This window comes from Lathyrus oleraceus, chromosome 6 (assembly GCF_024323335.1).
Source record: "Lathyrus oleraceus cultivar Zhongwan6 chromosome 6, CAAS_Psat_ZW6_1.0, whole genome shotgun sequence".
Lineage (NCBI taxonomy): Eukaryota > Viridiplantae > Streptophyta > Magnoliopsida > Fabales > Fabaceae > Lathyrus > Lathyrus oleraceus.
In genome coordinates, this window is record NC_066584.1 from 95,173,259 (window position 1) to 95,200,799 (window position 27,541).

Consider the following 27,541-nt stretch of genomic DNA (forward strand, 5'->3'; position numbering starts at 1 on the left):
AGATCCAGAAGCTTCTTCAACAGAAACGAATAAGTCACCGGAGGCCTGTCGAATTGTCTATCATTTGCTCTACCCCTGACCTGGTATCCAGCCCTCTGGGGCCTCTGTTGGAACGGTTGTCTTTGTTGCTGCTGTTGTTGTTGTTGCGGTTGTGCTGACTGAGACTCAGCAGGAATTGTTACTGCAGCATTGTGCTGGAAGTAACGGTCCCTACTGGGTCCGCGCTGTGTATAAACTGCACTGGTGTCTCCTTCCTTCTTTCTCTGACCGTTATTACCGAACGGTTTCTTCGTTCCTGAAGAAGACGCAGATGCACCACCCTGGATTTTACCCAGCTTCAACCAACTTTCGATTCTTTCTCCTGCCACCACAATGTCAGAGAAATTGGTGACAGGGCAACCCACCATTCTTTCTGCAAACGGCCCCTGCAGGGTCCCCATGAACAAACCGGACATCTCTCTGTCTACCAGAGGAGGTTGCACCCTTGCAGCCAGTTCTCTCCACCTCTGCGCATACTCCTTGAATCCTTCGTTATGCTTTTGAGACATACCCTGCAGCTGGGTACGACTCGGAGCCATATCAGCATTAAATTGGTATTGCTTAAAGAAAGCATCTCCCAAATCTTGCCAGCTTTTGATATCGGACGATCTCAACTTGGTGTACCATTCCAAGGAGCCTCCAGACAGGCTGTCTTGGAAAAAGTACATCCACAGTTTTTGATCCGCGGTGTATGCCGAGATTTTGCGGACAAATGCCTGGAGATGAGTTTCCGGGCAAGAACTGCCATTGTATTTGTCGAACGCAGGCGCCTTGAACTTCTGAGGAATGACAATCCCCTCCACCAATCCCATGTTGGACATGTTAACCACCCCTGGCGTGGCATAACTTTCAAGCACTTTTATCTTCTCAGCCAGCAGCTGGATTTCCTTGTTCTGAGGAGGAATGTCATAAGGCACAAAAGGCTCATTTCGCATAGAGAACTGGTCAGCCTCTCTATCTTCCTCCTGATCTTCGTCAAAACCATAAAACGGAGGCACAAAGTTGTCTTTCATATTCTGACTAGGCCCAGGTTGACCAGCAGCACCAGCATTATTCACCAGACCAACTGTCGTCCTCTTTCCACCATCACGAGATCCCTGCCCCTGGTTGGAGACTCCATCCAGGTTGACCCCACTGTTCTGAGCAGAAACCCGCTCGAGTTTCTCAACTTTATCTGCGAGAGCTTTCTGACCAATGGCAAAACCTTGCATTATATTGATCAGTTCGGTCATTTTCTCCTTCAATTCCAGCATATCAGCACTGGGAAGCTCCATGAGTCTGGGAGTGTTTCTTCTTGTGTAATATCGGTGAGGGCAAGTTGAGTGCAGGGGTACTACTCTTCGAGCGCGAGCAATGGTTCCTGTTTACAAACAAGCACGTTAGTAATAGTCACCTGCAAAATAAAACACAAGTTATCATGATTAATGCATGTATGCAGTGTCTATCCATACGAAGGACACTTTGTCTCTCGACCCTGGCATCATCGAGACAAATAATAAGCCAGCATCAATATTCTGATTAGCAGTGTTTGACTTCATCGTGCAGATCGGAGATATGTGATTTAGCAAGAATACCCCCAACCATGTGTGTGCTTGTGTAAGTGCATACGGTAAAGCAAATAAAGCTTGTCACCCAATCACTGAATAGAAACCATCATTACATAACCAAAAAGTGCACAATCGGTGCAATAGTCATACATCAGATCAAATATCAAATACAATCCTCCAGAATAGAAAAGAAATACAGACAAAGTGAATTCCGTCAACAAGCCTGACGGTAATCCAACACAAATGAAAGATCTAGCTAGATGAGGGTCCCACAGATGGCCCTATCTCATCTTCCATCCTCGCGAACTCTGCGGCGAACCTGAGCTCGGTATTCTCCTGCTGTAGTCTTCCAACTTCCTTCTGATGAATCTTCATCTGCCTGAAGTAGTGGTCTCTCTCAGCCATATAGTGATCTCTCTCTGCAATGATCTTTAGCTTCTCTGACTCCTTGACTTGCAGCTTTGCCTCCCACTCAGCAATGAGACCCCTGACTCTGTCATCTCTCTGATCCTTCACTATGATTTGCCTTCTCTTCTCATCTTCGATGACTTTTGATGCTCTGAACAGCTTCTCCTTTGTGATGTCATGTTCCCTGTTGGACGATGCTAAAGCTTGGCTGATCTTCCCATAGTAGGCTGTATCCATCTCGAAGCGTTTGGCCTCCAAAGCATGTCGCTTGTCTTGATCTTCCATCTTCACTTTGATTTCCTGATTAGCTGCCTGAAAATGAGCAACACTTCTCTCCAACTCCGCTTTCTCTGCAAGTAACTGATCTCTGGCCCTCTTCATCTCAAGGAACTCCTCCATGCTGACAGAAGAACTTGGACCCTCAATCCTAGGACACACTGAGTCACCTCCAGGGAACGGTAGAAATGTAGACTCAATCCTCTTCCGCAACCAATCCTCAAATAGTGGAAAATACCGGCAGTTGACTTTGCCATAAGGAACCTTACCCCTCCTCTGGATATCTCGCCATTCGTCCAATATCTGCCTCAGCTTGGTCTGGTTACCATCAATCGGGAAATAGAAGGACTCCTGAATCTCTCGCCCGAGAGGAGGACCCTCTATAGCAAACCCCATCTGTCTCCGGAGAAGCATCGGGTTGTAATTAATGCAACCCTGAACTCCCACTAAAGGCACATTAGGTAAACTCCCGCAACTGCAGATGAAGTCCCGACCAGCTAAACCATTATGAGTCCAAGCAATGTCATCAGCCCGCAGACCCATCAATCGAAAGGACCACTTCACACTAGGATCAATCTGAACAAAGGCACCTCGGGAAGGCAAATATCCCATGAACCACCTAAAGAGTAGCTGAGAGCAGCATCTGACCAGACCACCACGCCTCTTCTCATTCCTGTTATGCACTGAGTAGTATACATCTCCAATCAGGGTAGGAATAGGGTTTCTCTGCATAAACAACCTGATAGCATTACGGTCCACGAAATTCTTCTGGTTAGGAAACAGAACAATCCCATAAATGCTCACAGCAATCAGAGCACAAACCGTCTTCCAGTTACCCGCAGCAGCATGTTCCTTGGCATTAGCCTCCAAGAAACTCAAATGAAATCCAGGTAACTTTCCCTTCTCCTTCCAACCTTCCTTGACCATTTCCGGACTCAAATAAAGAGCACGTGAAATCCCAAGGACATCCGGCTCCGCCCTAGTGACATGGAAAGGAATCTGATCACGGATCTGAATACCCAGGATGCTGACATAATCCTCCATCAGAGGTCCCAACAGATAGTCTGGAAAAACGAAACACCTCAACCCAGGGTCATAGAACTGAAGAAGAGTGTGGATGGCGCTCCTGTCGCAGTCAGTGAGTCTGAAAACCATCTTCAGAATACCGCCGTATGACTCTCTAAACATTCCCACATGGTCAGGAGTAATCAATGCTATCATATCCTTGAGCACACCAATCTCTGGATCAAAGAAACTGTAAGCAATGTTGTTCTTCAAACCGGTCCTCATACTGGAGCAGAAAATCTCTCAACCAGAATCTCGATCAAAAGTGTCCCTGCATATGGGTAAACATGGGTTAGATGCAAATAATGCAAAATGCAATGATGCTGATGAATGAATGCAATGCGTTGCCATCCTCCAAGCCATCTGATCATTTGCACTGAATCTGGGCTCTGAACTGATCATAACCATCTGAGGAATGTACAATCCCAATTCTGACCCACGGGTTCCGAAATAAACGGAAGACAGATACATCATCATCATCACTGGTCTCTGAGCAGACACACCATCACCATCTGAATCGGCCCAGGGAATCCCGAAATAAACGGATCCCCACTGATAAATATCTCGGCCCGGGGAATCCTGAAATAAACGGATCCCCACTGATAAATCACGGACAGCACTCCGGCGTCACGGCAATAAATGACCATAAATCCGACTTATAATTATGTCTCTGAATCACAGATCAAAAGTCACCATCTGAAGGCTATCTGAACAAACATCTGACAGAACAACCCTCCCCTCACAGGTAAGTTCTAATCAAGTCATCCTAAGGCGGATAATGGTCTCGACAATCGGGCGGAGATACTCAATGGGTTTGCCCTTTCGGGTGTGCCATTGTAGCTCCCTTAAAATCGTCTAAACCAAAGATCCGGGAATGATCGGTCACCAGAGTCAACAACTCAAATGGAGTGACTCAAACAAAGCGGAATATCCACAGAGATGAGCACTATCAAGTGAGCCTCGTCCGGCTTGTGGCACATCACGCCGCCAGGCACATGTTGACTTAACATGAAAGAGGCAACGTGAGACCACACTAGTCCTAGGTGTATACTCGGGCCTGGGTTTTAGCCCCACTCAGAGCACCCACCCCACACAACAGAACCACCTGCAGAGGACAGCAACAACATGATAGTATGATGCATGCAAACATTTAATGCAAATATATACACACTGGTTAGTATAATAAATGCAATAAATAACACAAACAAGCAACCTAAACTAATCCTAGAACGCTAGGAAGGACTCGCTTAGGGACGATGGACCAGCATAGGTCTACATCGCAAGTCCCCAGCAGAGTCGCCAGCTGTCGCATCCTGCGAAAAATCAACCGGCGAGCCTAAAAATAAAAACATACAGAGCCGCCACTAAACGTTATTTATCCCAAGATAGGGAAAGGAAACGCTCAGAGAAACCTGGAAAGACATGGTCTCGCGACCAGAGAGAAAAGGTTCGGGAGTCGGTTACGCGAGGGGAAGGTATTAGCACCCCTCACGTCCTAGGTACTCCTAGGGATCCACGTTCTAAAATAAAGAAAAGGTTGCTAAACATCACACACACACACAGGGAACGCAGGTGGGGTTAAGAGAAACGGGCTCGATAAGGCGTCGCACCTTATGCCTACATATCTTGTCTGGAACAAGAATCAGAGCCTCTGTAGTTCGGCTTACGCACGCCAAACAACACAAAACATACAAACAAGCAAGGGTGGCAAACATGGAGCCCGACAACCACTGGATGGAATTACGTCGGCATCCGAACCAAAATACACAATCAGATAACAAGTTAACGCACGCAAAAAAGAAAAAGGTTGCCCGGAGTGGTCTCGCACGACCACCTGCCTACATACCTCGTCTGGCACGAGGATCAGGGCGATGTAGTTCCCCTGAAAGGGACTGAATTGCTAACCAGAAACCGGGGAAAGATACACAACTAGGGAGCTGAGACTCGAGCCTAATGTTGTCATGCATCGTTAACCCTAAGTTCGGTTTTCTATCCTACTTGCATAAGCAAACTAACCTAACCAGGAAAGAAGCTAGCACACAAGCATACAATCATATATCATCAAATGAGAACAGGTATCTCAAACAAACATGTCAATCAGATATCCATATAACACGCACTATAGCCAAACAAGGGGGCTCAATCAATCAGGTTTGACTGCCTAAGCAATCGTCTGTACAGGCTGTGTTTGCTCTTAACCTTGCCATTACGAGGCTAAGGTGAAGCAGATGAAAGGATGAAGTGAGGATCAGACCTCACAACTCTTATCCCTAACCAGGGAGAGCTGACAAATGAGCATGGGTCCAGAATAGGGGAACCCTTCTATACTCGATGACTCTGACACAATGTGCACTGCACAAGATCTTGGGCTTTTGATCTCAATGCTACAACCATGTAATGGGAGCAAGGAGAAGACTCACTGAATAGTGGGGGACAGGTTGCTTGTCCCTACCTTCCACCAATTGCCTTCTTTGAAGGGCTTTTCCTGCTTGGCTTAAAAATAAACATACACAAGCATTGCCTCTTAAGGAGGACTTCAGACAATTTGCCCGGCCCGGTAACAGCCGGGTCTCCAGACTACATGAAGTAAGAAGGTTATACCTCAAATGCAAGTTGCTTAAACAAAGCAAAGCAATAGTTCACAAGGAACTGAGCAACTAAAGTACCTGGAAACAATCAAACTCAATCAGTAATCCATCAGACAAACTATACGGCAAACAATCAAACAGTTTAAACAATACAACACAAAGCAAGCTCAAGGCTTAAGCCCAAGCTCCTACACCTACAAAAAAATGTTATGTTAGTGTACAAACATCCACAACATCAATCAAAATTGGATTTGGATCATTCTCCATGTACATTATGCTTTTGATCCTGAAAAACCAAGCAAATATTAGCAACTAGACCACTAGGCCAAGCCTAGGGTCCAAAAGCAAGAAAAAAGTTAAAGCAGCAAGGTATTCATTAACCAACATCAAATTAACATCAAACATAAGCAAACATCATTGGTCTCATGTTTATATCATCCACCAAGCTCATGTTATGCACAAAACAATCCATATTGGTTCAAATGAAGCACCAAACATACAAACAGAAGTATTGCATTCAAAGCCATGCCAAAACACATCAAAAAAATCTCAAATTAAATACACCTAAACAGGGGTCTATCAAGGTCTACCATGTCAAATTTGAGCTCAATTGGGCAAATGGAACCATGTCAATGAAAATCAACAAAAACAGACACCATTTCATGCTTCAATTCATACCATCAATGCATACATCCACTTCAAAAATTCATATCTCATTGAAAACAAAAAAGAAATGGATGAGACCAAAACAAGGAGGTCCTAAAATGTGTCTAGTTCATGCATATCAAATTTCATGGCCATACAATACAATGTGAGCATTTCTCAATCATTCTACTAACCTATGTCATATGAGCTTGCACAAATGATCTCCAGAAATGAAAAATCATGATCAATTAGAAAATGCAGCGAAAAATTCTACAAAAATTCACCAAGCATCCTAACATGTCAACAATTTACCATGCAAAATTTCAAATTAATCCAACAAGTATAGGTCACTAAAAAAAATCCTGCAAGTTGACATAATGAGGTGTGACACAAATTGTCACACCTAAGTTCCAGAATTTGCTGCTCTCTAACCAGGTATCCAAAATTCATGAAATTTACATATAAATAATCCTCAATGAGTCAAGAACCACCACAAAAATTTTCAAGAATTTATTCTACATTATGAGCATTTCATGATCAAATTACAAACATGTATCAAAAATGGACATACATTAGAAAACCCTAGGTCAATTAAAAAATTTGCCAAGCACAACTTTGACCAATAGGTCAAAAAAAACCTACACTCAACAAGGAAGCTATAGAAAAAATTTCCATATTTTTTGGATTTTTTTACTATTTTTTATGGATTTTTAAAGGTGTGTATGATTTTTTAATAATTATTTGGATTAACATTAATTAATTAAATGTGTTAATAGCAGTATGGTAATATTCTAGTTTTGGCCAAAACGACACAGCAGCATTTTGATGTGCTGGCGCTGCGTGAATGGATGGTCTTGGCGGTAAACAAAAGTTCAAAAGGCCATGCGAAAATTCAGGATTGAACACGGGCTCTTTTTCCAGAATCGTGAAGAACGTTGCGTGTTCTTCGTCCTCCATCAACACCAGCTTCGGCCTCAAGAAATTCTCCACCAAATCAAGCAAATGATACACCGATGGAAAGGTCTAAGTGTGAGGATCTCAAATACATAATCAATTTCACCTAATTCCTAACACAACTCACGGATCGATCGAATAAAGTTTCTCACTCAAAGCTTCGAGTCGCGATTTCTCTCAACTCGCTCAACCGTTTTATAAACCGCAAGTTTCACGCTAACCTACGATGAACGATCTACACAATGCATATAACAATTTACAAAACCGTGAGATTCGAATTCGCACCTTTGTTTGCCGACAGTTGCGATTCGTGATGAATTTGGATGTGATTCTTCAAAACAGTCCAAGCTTGATGATAAGGAAGATGAATGGAGGTGTTAGCCTAGCTCGAATTTGCTCCAATCATGAGAAATTCCAATTCACCATTGTTGAGCATTCTTTGGACAGTTGTGAATCTTGAGGATTTGGAAGTTGCTTTGTCAAAACAGTAGAAGAAGAAGTGGAATGAAGATTGGATCAACAAGAATTTCCGAATTTCATCAAGAATTGGAAGAGTTTTTGTGGTTTTTGTGTGATGTGTTCTTGAATGTTCTTGAGAAAATGTGAGAGAATTGGAGAGTTTTTAGATCTGAATTTTGGTGAAATGAAATTCTGTTATGATTAGAGAGTGTTTTGGTTTATATACCTGAGCTTAATCATCCACTAATCATGTTAATTAGCAAAAATGGAATTGTTAATGAAATTGGTTATTTTGCAAATAAGGGCAAAAATGTAATTTCCATGGGACAGCTCATGCCAGCTCACAATTGGTTTCAACATGTCCAAAACACCATATGTGAAGTGTAGAAACAATTCCCATTGCAATTGGTCATGTATTTCTCAAACTCACCATGTATTTGCAAAATGTCCATTTTTGTCATTTCCATTTTTCATGCCAAAACTCAAACCATGTGCATTAACCATGAAATGAATATTCAAACACACTTAAAATGTCATTCCTGAGGTGTTGGAAAAAGTCCCATTCAAAAATTCCCAATATTTTGACATTTGGACAATTTTGCCCCTGGTCCAATTCAGCTGTCCAGTTGAAAAGTGACTTTTTGCCTGGGCCATTTTTGGGAAATTCCAATGATGCACCCTCAAAGTACATGTCAAATGGAGTTTGTGCATATAAAGAACTTGCAATTTGGACAAACCATGTGGAAGTTATGGCCTCCTGATTACGGTCTTTTCTGAAATTCACTGAGCCATATCTTGCAAACCGTACATTGGATTTTCAAGTTCTTGGACTTTTTGGAAAGGTGAGAACAAGATCTACATCTGTCATGTTTAACAATTTTTCATTTGAAGCTTCCTTGGACTTCTGTTTTTGAGGTCAAAAACTTTCCATTTTGGGAAACTTCAATTACAAGTCACTTTCTATTTTTGGCAGTTTTTGTCCTGACTTGATTTTCTTCATTCTTAAGCTTTGAGATGTCATTCAACACTTGTTCCAACATGAATGAAGTGTATCCAACTCATTTCCACCTCCAAATTCATCAGATCATGTACAGTTGACCACAGTTGACTTTTCATCTGATAGATGAATCTGGCAATGCATAGATCAAACTGAGCCCCAATCTTCAACTGAAATGGCTCAAGGGTGATACCCTAGCCTCCATAAGCACCATATAGTCACAAAATTATCCTCATCTCCTTCACAAACCCCATCTCCTGATCCAGCCCTGATTGGCCCAATACAACTGATTAGGGTTGACCAGTGGTCAAAACCCTAATCCCAAGGAATCTTCTTCAATCTTCTGATGATACCCAACCATGATGATGATGATGTATCAATTCAATCAATATGAAGACCAATACCCTTGGGAATCACAAAACCCTAATTCGCAGTCCAATCCTCAGATGGCCCATGATCAATCAGTACAACCCTAGGCTTGCATTTTCTGACTTCCTCATCTTCTGATCAAGACTTGGGAAGATATCTTGCACTATGTAACCACATGCTATGCAATATGAGATGCCTAATGTCCTAAAATGATATGTAAATATGTTAATGCTAGTCCCAAGAGAGGAGGGCAAATTTTGAGGTGTTACACCATGATTCATCAACCCAGCGCTGGTAAAGGTACTCGGACCCGCTTGACCATTCTGCTCTGCTTGGAGAGGCTCGTAACCAACGCCAAATTTGTCTTCTTTAACAGGCAAGTCCACCATCTTGCCCCAGCCTTCAGCTTTGCCAGAATCAACAACCTCCTTAGCCTGCTTGTAAGAAGCAATCGAAGCACCCGGCTTCCTCTGTTCAGCGTATGCCACTTTCTCAAGAGCCACAGTCTCAAACGCCTGACATAAGGTTTCGTGGATCTCGCCATCCACCTCAACATACTTGAACGAGGATAGATGACTCACCAGAATCTCTTCTTCACCGCACACAGTCACAATCTGACCGTTCCAGACATACTTGAGTTTTTGATGGAGAGTCGACGAGACTGCCCCTGCTGCATGAATCCATGGACGCCCCAATAAACAACTATAGGCGGGCTGGATGTCCATAACATAGAAGATGATATCGAATACCTCAGGACCTATCTTCACAGGCAAGGTAACTTCCCCACACACAGAATGTTTGGATCCGTCGAAAGCACGAACGATCAGGTCACTGGGAGTAAGCACAAACCCTTCCACATCAATCTTCTTCAGAATCTGCTTAGGCAGCACATTCAGCGACGACCCGGTGTCTACCAATACGTGAGACAACACTGCCCCCTTGCACTCCATGGTGATGTGCAAGGCTTTGTTATGGTTCCGCCCTTCAGGCGGTAAGTCCAGGTTGGTGAATCCCACACCATGCCTGGTGCTCACATTGGCCATCACACCCTCCAGTTGATTGACAGAAATCTCCTGAGGCACGTAAGCCAGATTCAGCATCTTCAGCAAGGCATTACGGTGTGCCTCAGAGCACAACAACAGTGAAAGTATAGAAATCTTGGACGGAGTTTGATTCAACTGATCTACAATCTTGTAGTCACTCTTCTTGATTATCTTCATAAACTCCTCCACGTCCTTCTCAAATGACCCCTCGGGCGCTTCCTTCTGGACAGGTTCTTCCTCAACCACAGCTTGCTTACCCTTTGCTTTGGCGAGAGCCTCAGCATTATTGTCCCTCAAAGGCTGCGGTGCGAACAGACGACCGCTTCTGGTAAAACCTCCTGGACCCCCTACATTATCCACAGCCGGACCAACAGTTGCAGGAACTCTATTCGGTAAACCAATTGTCACTGGAGCTTGATTCATTGGTCTCGTCTGACTCTCAGCCCTTCTGTTACTGCGGTAAGCATTATCATACTTCCACGGCACGGCTCTACTATTCTCAACAGCCCTTCTTCCAGACGCAACGATAGTAGTTGGAGCACCGATGGTTACAGGCACGGAAATGGTAACTGGGGTACCATTTGTTGCAGGTGCACTAACGATCCTTTGTCCACGTCCTTCAGTTGGTTTAAAGTAAATGGTGATAGTTGACACTGTTCCACGATCTTTTACAGCCCTACTGAATTGCAAACAACCCTCATCCATCATACCCTGGATACTGGCCCTTAACTGGTCGCAACCATTCTCAGATTCTGTACAGCCCAAACAATCCTCATCACAGCCCGAGTAGACACCCCCATTCAGCAGACGGCCCTTCACAACTAGCAGAGAAGTCTGAACATCATCAACATTAACAACCAGATCTTCAGCTTCTTTCCCCTCAATATTGTTCACTCTATGCCCACCATGCTGAGGCATAGGGTTGTTTACGACGTTAGGCACTGGAGCGAAGTTGATTGCTTTGGCATCGATCAAATCTTGGACCTTGTGCTGGAGAGCCCGACACTTCTCAGTATGATGCCCTGGTGCCCCAGAGTGAAAGTCACAACGGACGTTGGCGTCGTACCCAGGAGGCAATACTGTAGGCGGAGCCATTGTACGCAACTCAACCATCCCCAACCTGAGTAGTTCGGGCAGCAGTTCGGCGTACGACATGGGTAGCGAATCAAAACGTCGATCAGGCATCCTTTGTCTGGGCTGATACGGACGTTGCTGTTGTTGTTGTTGCGGTTGTTGAACTCTTTGTTGTTGTTGTTGACGAGGTTGAGGTGCCGGAATGGTCACTGCAGCAACCTGACAGCGTTGACTTCTGTTCTGATCTCTGCGGTATTGAACATCATTAGTTTCACCCTCTCTTCGACGAGGTGCCCCAACAAACGGCTTCTTAGAAGAAGAGGAACCAGCATCTTGGATCTTCCCAGTTTTAATCAAGCTCTCAGTCCTCTCTCCACAAATGACAACATCAGAAAAACTACCGAATGGGCAGCTCCCCATCCGGTCCATAAACACACCCTGAAGAGTACCGATAAACATATCTGTCAACTCCCTCTCCAGCATAGGGGGTTGAACTCTAGCAGCCAGTTCACGCCACCTCTGGGCGTACTCCTTGAAGCTCTCTCCGGATTTCTGACATAGACTCTGCAGTTGAGTCCGGCTAGGCGCCATGTCCATGTTATGTTTATATTGCCTCAAGAAAGCCTCACCCAGATCCCTCCAGCATCGGATCGAATCTCTCTTTAATTCCATGTACCAGTCTAAAGAAGCCCCAGATAGACTATCTTGGAAAAAATACATCCACATCTTTTCATCATCGGTATACGTAGAGATTTTTCGATAATAAGCCTGCACATGGGTGCGAGGGCAAGAAGTACCGTTGTATTTATCGAAGGACGGTGCTTTGAACTTGTAAGGGATTCTCAAACCTTCCACCAACCCCATATTGGTAACATCGAAACCGAGAGAATTCTGACATTCCATAGCTCTAATTTTCTCAGCAAGGGCATCAACTTTACGATCCCTCTCATTAACCCTTCCCAGAACGTCTTCGTCTTCACTGAGCAGAGTGAACATATCCTCTTGTCTGTCAACAATCGGAGCAGGATTACGGGCCGGGGCACGGACTGCTCTGGCATTAGCGGCATCTGGAGCAATAGGTTGACCGTTGATTCGAATACCCCCCAACTCATCACCTACAGCATAGTTGTTGATGGGTACAGCAGCAGCAACATTATTATCATTGACCGGGCCTCCCTCTGGCGGAGCATGGTTGACCGGTGGAATTGCAGCCTCTTGTCTCTGAACCATGGCTCGAAGTTCTTCTTGACCTTGCGCAACCCCTTGCATCATATTCATAAACTGGGCCATGTTAGCCTTCATCTCAGCCAACTCAGCTTGAACTTGATCCATACCTCTCTGTTGATTCAGTCTTGTTGAGTAGCGGTGCGGACGTTGATCAGCTATCCTGCCTGAACAGGAACCAAGAGTGAGAAGTCACGACCAAGAACACCTGTTATGCAAAATGATATGAGTATGGTGCTAATGATGCGTATGATGCACATGATATGTTCATTCCTCAGGCATTCAAAGAGCCTGAGTCATCCTCAAAAGATGGCAACCTGCAGCAAGAACAACATAGAAGCACAGAAACAACATACACAAGAGTGATGAGTACAAGGTGAAACCAACAACCTCATCTATATGAGTAACAGGATCATACAACAAAGTCGACAAAGAAAATCCAAACAATCGGAGTACAACAATGAATCCCATCCAACAAGCCTGGAGGTGATTCTCAACATACATATCAAAGATACAAGCTAAGACAAACGGCCTCCCGGAATGAGAGTCTTCAAGTACTGACACTGGTCTATCAACAGGTCACATTCTGAACATTCTGGCAAAAGAGTGATCTTCTCCTTCAATTGTCGTCTAAGCTCTACCACTTCTCCTCCAAGGTGGTTCTCTGATGCCTGTCTCAAGTCTACTTCTTTCTTCAACTGGATGTCTTTATCTCTGAGTTGCTTCTCCAAGTCTCTGATCTTCTTCTGATAGCTGGCCTCAACTCTCTGCAACCTCAAGCACTCCCGGTGTTCTGCATCTAACATGCTCTCCACCTCCTCGTAGGATCTCTTCTTGCTTCTCAGTCTGCTAGCGTCTTCTCCTCGCACTCCTCTGAGTTGATGAGCCAAATTCAACCTATCAGCTTTGGCTTTGTACAGCTCCATCTGGGTATCTTGCTCCTTCTCTCTCAAACGGCGATTCTCCATCAGGGCTTGCTTGTAGTGCTCCGCAGGCACACTCTCAGCAAGGATCAAAGGTGGTTGCTCCTGCAACGGCTCCATCCTATCGTAGGGCAACAACAAAGTTTCTACTCTCTCCTTGACCCAATCAGTGTAATCAGACATAGCAACGGCAAACTTCTTCCCTAAGACAGATCCATCCTTCATACCAATAGACTTCCAAGCTCTTCCTATCTGCTCCAATCTATCCGGGTCACTCTGCTTCTCAAAATACACACTTTCTGCTACCTTAGCCTCAAGTGGTCTTCCCTTCATCACAAACCCCAACTGGCGAAGAGAAAGAACCGGGTTGTAATTGATGCAACCCCTAGTCCCTACGAGTGGCACATTACGGAATCCTCCACAGCTCATAATGACGTTACGCACATCCATCCGGTAAGATTGCCACCTGATATCATAGGAGGTAAGAGACATAACCCTCTGAGTCCACTTATGCGTGCTCTGAGCATCCACAAAAGGTCCACTGACTGGCAAAAGAGACAAGAACCACCTGAGCAAAAGCGGGAGACAACACCTGATAGCCCCACCCTTACCATGCCTACTGTGAATAGCATAGTAAGTGTCAGCTAACAGAGTAGGAACTGGATTTCCTCCAATGAAAATACTGACTGCAGCATAGTCAACAAAATTAGGCATACTCGGAAACAGGACGATCCCATAGATCATGACGGCCAACTGAGCATGAAAGGCTTCCCAACTTCCATTCTCTGCTTCTTCTCTAGCTACCCTCAACAGAAACTTCAAAGGCAATCCTACAACATCCCCACTGGACTTCCAACTATCACTGACTTCCTTGATACCCAAATGGAGAGCTCTGGCAACAACTCTGAAATCAACCTCCTTGGGCACATCCAAGAAAGGAACCTGATACCGGACCGGGACACTCAGCAGAATGGAGTACTCCTCAAGAGTAGGCGCCAACTGATAATCTTGAAAGGTGAAACAATGAAGCTCTGGGTTGTAGAACTGTAGAAGAGTCTGCAACGGCACCGGATCGACTACCATCTTCAACAGTGTCAGAATATCTCCATACTGGTCGACAAACCCCTTCTGGTTACCACTGGTCACAAGGTTGCTCAACTCAATCAGAGACGTCAAAGGTTCACGGTGAAAGCTGTAGGAACAAGTCTTCCGCTTCAACTCTGGGACTGTTGCCATCTCTATCAGTGAACAAGCTCTGGAATGTACCTGAGAAATGATATGCATGCAGGGATTAGTTTTTTTTTCTTCTTTTTCCCCCCCTTTTTTCTTCTTCTTTTTTTTTTATTGCGTATTTTTTTGAAAATAAATATGCTATGATGCAAATGATGCAGACACGACTGGTTGGCTGTGTCTCCCAGAACACAGGATCAAAACTTCGGCTTGAACTCGGAACCACAAATTCATCTGAAACCCAAAGTCATCTGAGACCCCAAACTTCTGGACCAATAGTCACCAACAGGATCACAAGTCACCAACAAGTCACCAACAAGTCACCAACAAGTCACCAACAAGTCACCAACTGTACCTGTAATAATGATCATTCTCTCCCCACTCACGGGTGTCATCTAGGCCAGGGTAAGGTCGAGAGAAACGCAGCATAAATAACCTTTCGCAGAACATCATCATATACACACCCGAAGTATGTAACGATAATATCCAACCAGGGTCTGAACTGCTCGTGATATCAATGTTCCGCTAAGTGGCGCAATACCACCCGCTTCCCATGAATCACTCTATTCCTAAGTATCCTAGATTTCACTCATGGCCTGGGTATTGGGCCTTTTACCTCATGTAACTCCCACCCCAACAGAGAGAAACAGACAACCAGCCAGATGAATAATGAATGTGAATGAATGCAAACATAAGTGCAAACATAAATGCAAACAATAAATGCACATATATACAAATGAATGCAATAGATAACAGCCAACAGCAACCAAAACCCTAACCTAGAGAGCGCTAGGAGAGACTCGCTTAGGGAAGATGGACCAGCACAGGTCAACCTCTCTATTATCCCCAGCAGAGTCGCCAGCTGTCGCATCACGCGAAAAACCGGCGGGAAAACAAGAACAACAGAGCCGCCACCGTGCGTTATTTATCCCAAAGGAGGGAAAGGAAACGCTCAGAGTAAACCTGGGAAAAGACATGGTCTCGCGACCAAAGAGAATGGGATCGGGAGTCGGTTATGCGAAGGGAAGGTATTAGCACCCCTACGCATCCGTCGTACTCGACGGGATCCACGCACAAAAGGAAGGATAAATGGTTGCTAAAACACTGCTCACACACACACACTGGCTGAAAGAGACACAAGAAAACAAAAGAGACTGACTCGGCAGAATATCGCATCCTGGGCCTACTTAGTCTATCAGGCATAGACATCAGAGTCGAAGTAGTTCGGACTGGGGAAACGACACATGCTCGCTAGGATATCGCATCCTATGCATACGTATCTTCTCGGACGAGAGAAGAATCAGAGCATTCGTAGCTCGGCTGACACACGCACAAACAAACACTGGCAAAGGCAAACGTGGAGCCTGAATGCCAATCACTGGACTTACATCAGCATCCGAACCAAACACACTGGAACCCGAACGCCACTCGATGGACTTACATCAGCTTCCGAGCACACAACAACACAAACAAAGACACAGGCGCCCGGAGAGATCAGCTCATCTCCTGCCTACGTACCTCATCTGGTATGAGGATCAGGGCGACGTAGTTCCCCTACAGAGGGATACAGGACTAGCCTAACCAGATAACAGAGGGAGACACAACTAGGGAGACTACGACTCGAGCCTAGATGTTATCATGCAAAATCATCCCTAAGTTAAGGTTTCTAGCTAACTGGCACAGGGAGCCAGCCTATCCTAATCATGACTTGCACAGGAAGCAAGCCACACACACATTTAACTTGCACAGGGAGCAAGCCAAGCAAAACCTAACTTGCACAGGAAGCAAGTCTAAACTAAACCTAACTTGCACAGGAAGCAAGTCAAACAAACATACAAGCACAGGTAGCACACACTATATACAAACAAGGGCTCACACAAGGGTTAGGTTTTAGTCGAGGGGTCATATCAACCTCAACAAACAAACCTCTGGAACTGGGTAGATGTTGCTCTTAACCTTGACATTGAGAGCCAAGGTGAAGCAGATGAAGGGTGAGTGAAGATGAGACTTCACAGCTCTTATCCCTGGCCTGGGAGAGCTTAAGACAAGAATGTGTGGGTTCAGAAAGTGGGAACCCTTCTACACATTTGATACTGACTCAACTGTACAATTGTACAAGATCTTGGGTTTGTATCTGCAATGCATCAACACAGTGGTGTGAGCAAAGCAGATGACACACAGAATAGCAGGGGATAGGTTGCTTATCCCTTGGGTTCTGCCAATTGCCTCTTCACTTAGGAGGTCTTTGACTCTATACAAGGACAAATTAAACATCCACAAACATTGCCTCTTAAGGAGGACTTCAGACAATTGCCTGGCCAAGTAACAGGCCAGGTCTTCCAGACTACATGAAGATGAGAAATATACCTCAATGCAAATTGCTTATACAAGCAAAGCAAAGCAAAAGTTCACAAGGAACTGAGCAACTAAAAGCACCTGAAATAGTCAAGCAGACATTAGTATACAACTTCAAACAAAGCAAAAAGAAACAGACATCAACAGTTAATCAGAAGCAAATGGATGTGCAAGGCATAAGGCTTAAGGCATGTGAGCCAAGCCACCTACAAAACAAACAAGTTAGACAATGATATTTAAGCAAGCTCAATCAAAAAGAATTGGTCTCATTGGTCATTTGTTGGTCATCCTGAAAACATGAGCTCAAAGGTGAGTAACAGGACCACTAGGGCAAGCCTAGGGTGAAAAATGAATGAGAAAGCCAAAACAGCAAGCAATGCCCAATCAAAATCAAATTCAAACATTTAGGAAGCAAACCCAATTGGTTTCATGTTTATATCATGCATCATCATCATTTCATGAACAATTTAGGTCAAGGCATGGCATTTAGAAGCTCATAGGAGTCAACAGCAAGACTTGCATCAAAAGTAATCTCAAACATTTCCAAAAATCACCAAATAAATCATGGTCAATCACAACCCACAGCATGGTAAGCATGTCAAATTTCATCTCATTTGGACAAGAGGAAGGCAGTCAATGAAAATCAGAAAGTCAAAGCAATTTTGAACATGCTCAAAGAAGTCAACCAAACATGCATCAACTTAGAAAAATCATAAGTCAGAGATGGTGTATGATAAATGAATGGGACTAAAACCATGGCAAAGCTTAGGATGTCTAGTTATCTCATGTAAAACTTCATGTCCATCTAATAAAGTATGAGAATTTCACAAATGAAATGGCAACATGCATCACATAAGGTCAACATTTTGGTTAAACAGGGGAGAAAATCTCAAACAAATGGAAAAGGGCACAAATAATTCCAAGAAAAATCATGTGCAAACTAGACATACAAGAGTAGGCTCATGCAAAATTTTAGATCAAATGGAGGTCAAGAAGCATGGATACAAAAATCAGCAATTTGCACATCCATGGTGTGACACAAGTTGTCACACCCTACTTCAAAAATTCACAACTCTCAAACCACATAAGATAAATTCATGATCTTTACATCAAAATAAACATGAGTGAATCTAGTTTATGCTCAAAAAAATTCAGGTTCATTGGATAAGTCATGACCATTTCACAATTGAATTGGCAAAAGGTACAAAATATGCATACATGCCACAAACCCTAATGCCATTTAAGATTCACTCATCCAAAAAAACAGCAAAAATCATGATAAAAAACTAGGGATCATGATGAAGATGATGCAAAAATTCCCACTAAATTTGGATTTGAAATGGATGATTTATGAATTTTGCAAGATTGACTAACAAAGTGAAATAAAAATGAAACAAATAAATGAATTAAAATGAATTAATAAAACGAGAATGGCACGGCTGTAATTATGGAACTCATTAAACGAAACGGTGCCGTTTTGGGCCACAGAATGGAATGTTTCTATTGGCTCATGCATCTACAGTAACATGCAATACGTACAAATCCAAAATTCTGGGAAATGGATGAAGGTGTTCTAGGGTTTATGCATACAGGATGAACTTCATCATCCCCAAATCGAGTTTCCCAAAAATTTCTCCAGAAATCAAAATTGAGCACACATAAATGATCATCAAGGCATGGCAAACACGAATCCAACAATAATTTTCATTAAAACACAACCATATTCATGAATCGAACAAGAATGCAAATCATCATCAAACTTCATTTCAGCATAACTCCATAAATACATAGCCATTTCATGTGATTTAAACTTCAGAATGATCAGCACAACAAGCTCTACACAAAGCATGGCATGATTTAGAGAAAAGAGAGATTCGAAAATTTACTTGTTCTTGAAGAAATTTGTGAAACAACAATGATTTGAAGGCTTTGGCTTGAAACAGATGCTTTAACAACTCCCAGGAGGTGAATGGTGAAGTTGCTTTGGCTCAATGAAGCTTGTTCTTGCTCGAATCCCAATCTGCCATGGATGATGTTTTGAAGAACAGTCGGGTAAAAGCTTCTTACAGAGGTGGAAATGAAGTTGCAATGAGTCCAAAATGTTGTTTGGATGATGAAACAACAATGGCCAGGTCGAGTTCTTTGGAGCTTTTGGAAGGATTTTGGAAATGGCAAGAAAAATGAAGTTTGAGAGAGTGAATGAATTCTGAGTTTGTAATGGTGGCTGCTAGGGTTTGTTTCAGAGATAAAATGATGAATATATACTCTGCTCAATGGTACTTAATCAAGGTTCATGAAAATGTGGAATGGAGTTGGTGAAAAGTGTACCTTTGGCCAATTTTCAAGCAAGTTGGTGATGGGTGTGTGTACTGCACGAAAATGGGCCTCCAACAAGTCTCAAATGTCATTTCTGAACATATTCCAATGGCCAAAGTGATTACAAATGGTTATTTTAAAAGGTCAAAATTTCACTTCACTTGAAATTAATTCAAGTAAGTCAAAAAATGCCATTTTGATCTATGATGTTTTGGTGAGTGATGGTTACATTTTTGGAAAGAGGAGGTCAAATGTGACTTGTTGGAAAAACCCCACCAAATTTGGCCAAATGGTTTGAGAGATATGGCCTTTTGAAGTTCAAAAATTTCTGAAAATGATTTGATCATAACTTGCCAACCATACATGGGAATTGAGTGTTCTTGGACTTTTTGGAAATGGGAGAACAAGATCTTCAACTTTCATGTTGGGCAAAAATTCATTTGAAGCTTGTATCATGATGTAAGTTTGAGGATCAAGACTTTCCATTTTTGGCAGGTTTCAATTACAGGTCCAGTTTCTATTTTTGGAAATTTCTGATCTGGCTTCAAATTCTTCCATGATGGTGTTTGACATGATATATGAGGCCTATTTGGACATGAATAAGCTCTCTCAAACCAAATCCCATCATCAAAACCATAAAATCAATCACAGTTGACCAAGTTTGACTTTTTAGGGTTTCTGACTGACTGTGCATTGAATGATGACTTCTGAACATCCAATCCTTGACCAAAACACTTCAAATGGATCCCCAAGTCATGTGAACATGTTGGACCAACCCTAGGGCCTTGGCTCCTTGAGAAATGCACTTGCTTGCTTGACTGACTGATCTCCTGACCAGTTTGACCTAATTCTCTTGATTGGCTTGCACTTGAGGCAAATAGGACAATGCAATGTTATGCAGTGGACCATGTTATGTTATGACCTAATATGAGAATGTATGTACAATGATAGGTGCAAATTTGAGGTGCTACAGCTGCCCCTATTCAATCAGCTGGGAACCCGAATGGATGAGAGCAACGGCTGTCAGACTTTCAGGGTAAACAGGGATTGAATACCAAGAACCGTAGAAATTTGCACTCTGCCGGATATGATACAAGAAGAACCACGTCATTTACTGATGACGCCTGCAATTGACAACTTCAGAAAAGCGAAACCATTTACCGATGGTTAGAAACTGGTAACTTGATATTTACCGATATCAACTTCAGCAAGACCATTTACCGATGGCTGCTGGGAAACAACTTCTGATGTAAAAGGAAGCAAAACCATTTACCGATGGTGGCTTCAAAGAAACTTGACATTTACCGATATCAACTTCAACCCGACCATTTACCGATGGCTACTGCAACTGGGGATCCGCTATTTACCGATATCGAAGAAAACGGGGCCATTTACTGATGGCGGATAAAACTGGGCATTCAATATTTACCGATATCGAAGCATACAGGGCCATTTACCGATGGCGTCTCCACTTGGGGAGGAACAAAATCTTTGTGGTGTAATCAGACAAGACGTTTACCGACGACTTCTGGGGATCTTGATTTTATCAACAAGGAAACAAAGCATGACCAGACATTTACCGATGACTGGGATGAGACTCGACGTTTACCGACATCGAAAGATGATGTTTACCGACATCAAAACAAACGACCAGACATTTACCGATGACCGGGGAACACTTCACTAAGGGAAAAAACGAATATTTGCAACTGGAAACCAGTTAGGACGTTTACCGATGACTCTACTGGGGATTTAGCTGGGGATTATCAGACATTTACCGATGACTGCAGAAAAGACTCGATGTTTACCGACATCGAAAGATGATGCTTACCGACATCAAAAAATGACCAGACATTTACCGATGACTGGGGAGAAAACCCGATGTTTACAGACACCGAAACAATGGTGTTTACCGACACCAAAAATGATGACCAGACATTTACTGATGACTGGGGAGAAACCCGATGTTTACAGACACCGAAACAATGGTGTTTACCGACACCAAACAAAGAAACACACGCGAGTGCTAGTATGACACTTACCGGTATCACAAGAACGACTTTTTAGATATGTCAAGGCAAGGTTGACCACTTGCTGGGGGTCTCACTGGGGAGAAACAAACTTTCTGTCACCAACGGGTGAGGTAATAAACCTTTGTGGGGATATCAAACCTGAATGCTGTCAAGAGCAACTGTAGCAGACTTGCTGTGCTGATGTTGAATGAAATGATCCGCCTCTGCCGGGGATACGGTCTGGTGAGGTTAACACATGAATGCATATGTTTGAATTTTTCTATGGCGTAATGCTCCATATTGAATGGGAATGCTACGCAGTTTGAGGATGCAATGATCACTAAAATGCAAAAATGCAAAAATGATGAAAAACTCCGGCTGGGGAGCCAAAACTGATCGGGTACTCCAACTCTGCGGGGAGACTCTGCAAGGAGAGCAACGACTTCTCACTCATGTTGGAGAATAGCACTGCTGCTGGGGGAAGGTAAACTCCGCTGGGGATATCCTTCAGTCCACAGATAGGATAAATGCTGGAGATAAATTTCAATGAGTCTGCCTCACTCGGGAGGAAATCGGCAAATACAGGCCTGCTGGGGATAGGCAATCCTTAGATCTGTTGGGGAATAGAAGGCACTATCCACAGACGTCTCCGCAGGGGAACATAGCTCTGATAGCTTCCAAACTTGCTTGGGGAAAATATCTGCTGAGGAAACGTCCTCACAGATGCCAATCCTGAAAAACAGCACAACAAAATGCCCCCAGGGGATACATGGACAAGATACGCTCAAGTGTCCTCAACATTCAAAATGATTTTCAAATGTTTCATCATCCTGCAAGCTATTGTTTAGCCTTCATGTTCTTATATGCAATGCTTATCAAAAATTCGGACATTTTTGCAAACAAAACAGTAAAAATAAAAACCAAAGAGCTATTTATCTGAATAACGACTTTTATTGATTGAAAATGTGCCTGAAAAGGCAAATACATTGGGAGGCAATTCCTAGAAAGAGGTAATTGCGCACAAAAGGAAAAATCTATCCTAATGGCAACGTGAACACGGCATCCACTATTTCCCAATTCTGTTATAACTCACAGATCATCAGTTTTCCTCCCAACTCCTTGCTTTCTGAGAAGAATGACTGGACGGATCACATCTTTCGAGATGGCAGACGACAAAGCTTGATGAAGTACAGACAACTCAGACTGTAGTCTTCGCTTTAATCCCTCTTTTGGCTGGATCGCCCTTTCGGGTTTTCAATCCACCGGGATACCCATTTTTGCCTAAGCCGCCCTTGCGGGTTTTCGACTTACCGGGTGTACAAATTCTTTTCATTTTATCCCTAATTTTTGCCCGAACCTTTTCTTTCTGTTTTTTGGTTCGCCGGGATGCCCTTTTTTTGCCTGGACTCTTTTTCTTTTTGTCCAGCGGGTCAATTTATGCGAAGTATTTTTTGACTACATCTGAGTTAACAGGAGACGGAAAATCTTCACCATCCATAGTTGTAAGCATCAAGGCTCCACCGGAGAAGACCTTCTTCACAACATACGGACCTTCATAATTAGGAGTCCACTTGCCCCTGTTATCTGCACCGGGAGGGAGGATCCTCTTCAAAACTAGATCACCGATCTGATAGCTTCGAGGACGCACTTTCTGATCAAAGGCTCGCTTCATCCTTCGCTGATACAACTGTCCATGGCATACAGCTGCTAGCCGTCTCTCTTCGATAAGGCTCAACTCGTTAAACCTTGTTCGAATCCACTCGGCTTCGTCCAGCTTGACATCCAATAAAACTCTCAGAGAAGGAATCTCCACTTCAACAGGTAGGACAGCTTCCATACCATACACAAGGGAGTAAGGGGTTGCCCCGGTCGACGTACGTACTGAGGTACGGTACCCATGCAAAGCGAAAGGCAGCATCTCATGCCAATCCTTGTACGTAACGACCATCTTCTGCACAATCTTCTTGATATTCTTGTTTGCCGCTTCTACAGCACCATTCATCTTCGGTCTGTAAGGAGAAGAATTGTGATGTTCAATCTTGAAATCTTTACAAAGCTCTTTCATCATCTTGTTATTGAGATTCGAACCATTGTCAGTGATGATTCTCTCAGGAACTCCATAACGACATATGATTTCTTTCTTGATGAACCGGGTAACCACTTGTTTGGTAACGTTAGCATAGGAAGCTGCTTCCACCCATTTGGTGAAATAGTCAATCGCTACCAAAATGAAGCGATGTCCATTCGAAGCAGTAGGCTCAATCTTCCCAATCATATCAATGCCCCACATGGCAAACGGCCAAGGCGAATTCATGACATTCAGAGGGCTTGGTGGTACATGCACCTTATCAGCATAAATTTGACACTTATGGCACTTCCGAGCATACTTGAAACAATCGGATTCCATAGTCATCCAGTAATAACCCGCTCTCAACAATTTCTTAGCCATTGCATGTCCGCCGGCATGAGTACCGAAGGAACCTTCATGAACTTCCTGCATTAACATGTCCGCCTCGGGTCTGTCCACGCATCTGAGCAAGACCATGTCAAAGTTTCTCTTATACAACACATCATCCTGATTCAAATAGAAGCTTCCAGCTAGCCTTCTCAGGGTTTTCTTGTCATTCTTCGACGCACCTTCAGGATACTCCTGAGTCTTGAGGAAGTTCTTGATGTCATAATACCACGGCTTCTCATCAATCACAACAGACTCGGCTGCAAACACATACGCAGGCCTCTCGAGTCGATTCACCGCAACATGTGGCACATGATTCCACCAATGAACTTTGATCATAGACGACAAAGTAGCCAAGGCATCAGCCATTTGATTCTCATCCCGGGGGACATGATACAACTTCACCTTCTTGAAGAACGTCAGTATTCTTCTGGTGTAATCTCTATACGGAATCAAATGCGGCTGATTCGTATTCCAATCTCCATTGACTTGATTGACCACTAGAGCGGAATCTCCAAATATATCAAGAGTTTTGATCCTCAGATCAATGGCTTCTTCTATCCCCATGATACAAGCCTCATACTCAGCTTCGTTGTTGGTGACGTCAAACGTCAATCTGGCAGAAAAAGGTATATGAGCACCTTTAGGATTGATCAATACTGCCCCACACCGTTACCGTTCATATTCACAGCCCCATCAAACATCAGTGTCCATTTGTCATCCGGATCCGGTCCTTCCTCGACAAGAGGCTCTTCGCAATCTTTCATCTTAAGATACATGATGTCTTCATCAGGGAATTCAAACATCATAGGCTGATAATCTTCAATCGGTTGCTCGGCGAGGTAGTCTGACAGAATACTACCTTTGATGGCCTTTTGTGACGTGTACTGAATATCATATTCTGTTAGAATCATCTGCCAACGAGCAACGCGTCCGGTGAGAGCCGGTTTCTCAAAGATGTACTTCACTGGATCCATCTTAGAAATCAATAAGGTAGTATGGTTCAACATATACTGCCTCAGTCGGCGAGCAGCCCAGGCCAAAGCACAGCAAGTTTTCTCGAGCAGTGAATATCTTGTTTCACAGTCGGTAAACTTTTTGCTAAGGTAGTATATGGCATGCTCTTTTCGACCAGACTCGTCATGCTGTCCCAATACACACCCCATCGAGTTCTCAGTCACTGACAGGTACATTATCAGAGGTCTCCCTGGAACTGGAGGTATAAGGATTGGAGGTTTCTGTAAATACTCCTTTATCTTGTCAAAAGCTTTCTGACAATCATCATTCCACTTGATCGCTTGATTCTTTCTAGCAGTTTGAAAATTGGTTCACACGTGGCAGTTAGGTGAGATATGAACCTTGCAATGTAGTTCAATCTCCCTAAAAACCCACGGACTTGCTTCTCCGTTTTCGGTTCAGGCATCTCTTGAATAGCTTTGACTTTTGCTGGATCAACCTCAATCCCTTTCTCACTGACAATGAAGCCTAAAAGCTTCCCTGATCTCACCCCAAACGTACACTTGTTCGGATTCAACCTCAGCTTGAACTTTCTCAACCGGTCAAACAGCTTCTGCAAATTAACCAGGTGCTCCTCTTCTGTCTGCGACTTCGCAATCATATCATCTACGTACACTTCAATTTCTTTGTGCATCATGTCATGAAAAAGAGTCGTCATTGCCCTCTGATAGGTAGCACCAGCATTCTTTAGCCCAAATGGCATCACCTTATAGCAGAACGTGCCCCAAGGTGTAATGAATGTCGTCTTTTCCATGTCCTCTGGCGCCATCTTGATCTGATTATATCCAGAGAAACCATCCATGAAAGAGAATACCGAGGATTGAGCCGTATTATCAACCAATACATCAATGTGAGGTAATGGGAAATCATCTTTCGGACTCGCTCTATTCAAATCCCGGTAATCGACACACATTCTGACTTTACCATCCTTCTTCGGCACAGGAACGATGTTGGCCACCCATGGGGGATAACTTGTAACAGCCAAAAAACCCGCATCCCACTGCTTCTGAACCTCTTCCTTGATCTTAGTTGCCATGTCAGGACTCGTTCTACGAAGCTTCTGCTTGACCGAAGGACATCCTTCTCTAAGAGGTAATCGATGCACCACAATGTCTGTATCTAACCCAGGCATATCTTGATATGACCAGGCGAATATCTCCACATATTCTCTCAGCATCTCAATCAGCCTCCTCTTGACAGAGTCCTCTAAAGCAGCCCCAATCTTGATTTCTCTTTTGGCGTCCTCAGTACCCAAATTAACAACCTCCAACTCCTCCTGATGAGGTTGGATGACCCTTTCCTCCTGCTTCAGCAATCTGACCAATTCTGCAGGGAGTTCACAGTCTTCCTCACTCTCCTCTTCAGCTTGGTAGATGGGATTGTCGAAATCATACTGAGCCATAACAGAACTGTTCATAGTGAATGCCATAAGATCGCTTCTGCATGTTTAATGCTTTGTTTTAGAAAAAGAGTTCAATAAAGTCACAAAAAACAAAAACATTGCCATTTTTATTGTTTTTGAAAAAGGATGAAAACAAAAAATAGAAAGACAGGGATCACAAAGTTTGATTTCAAAAAATGTCCTTCATTAATGATAATCATTAAAACATGATGAGGCCCTACAATGAATCACTACGCCTTGGGCAGATCGTAGGATTTTCATGCAAAATGAAAAAACAACAGAAAATTACTCTGTCAGAAGAGTAACTTGAACCACTTCTTCAGCCGTCCAGTTGTTGATAGACCCCCCTGGTGCACACGGGCGAACCCAGTTGTCCAGATCACAATCACTGTCACAGTCTTCACTACCGGTTGCAGAGACGTCGCCATGATTCATCAGCCCAGCGCTGGTAAAGGTACTCGGACCCGCTTGACCATTCTGCTCTGCTTGGAGAGGCTCGTAACCAACGCCAAATTTGTCTTCTTTGACAGGCAAGTCCACCATCTTGCCCCAGCCTTCAGCTTTGCCAGAATCAACAACCTCCTTAGCCTGCTTGTAAGAAGTAATTGAAGCACCTGGCTTCCTCTGCTCAGCGTACGCCACTTTCTCAAGAGCCACAGTCTCAAACGCCTGACATAAGGTTTCGTGGATCTCGCCATCCACCTCAACATACTTGAACGAGGATAGATGACTCACCAGAATCTCTTCTTCACCGCACACAGTCACAATCTGACCGTTCCAGACATACTTGAGTTTTTGATGGAGAGTCGACGAGACTGCCCCTGCTGCATGAATCCATGGACGCCCCAATAAACAACTATAGGCGGGCTGGATGTCCATAACATAGAAGATGATATCGAATACCTCAGGACCTATCTTCACAGGCAAGGTAACTTCCCCACACACAGAACGTTTGGATCCGTCGAAAGCACGAACGATCAGGTCACTGGGAGTAAGCACAAACCCTTCCACATCAATCTTCTTCAGAATCTGCTTAGGCAGCACATTCAGCGACGACCCGGTGTCTACCAATACGTGAGACAACACTGCCCCCTTGCACTCCATGGTGATGTGCAAGGCTTTGTTATGGTTCCGCCCTTCAGG

The 27,541-nt window shown here is 43.7% G+C and overlaps 1 protein-coding gene across 1 annotated transcript; it reads right to left on the reverse strand.

Moving 5' to 3' along the window:
* Positions 1–1,679: 1,679 nt before the first annotated feature.
* LOC127091428 (uncharacterized) lies at positions 1,680–6,026 on the reverse strand. The gene is made up of 2 exons (XM_051030066.1): positions 5,937–6,026; positions 1,680–3,606 (listed from the first exon to the last, which is right to left on the reverse strand). Exon 2 carries the CDS (start codon positions 3,558–3,560, stop codon positions 1,839–1,841), a length of 1,722 nt encoding a protein of 573 aa, XP_050886023.1. The 5' UTR covers positions 3,561–3,606; positions 5,937–6,026; the 3' UTR covers positions 1,680–1,838.
* Positions 6,027–27,541: the final 21,515 nt, after the last annotated feature.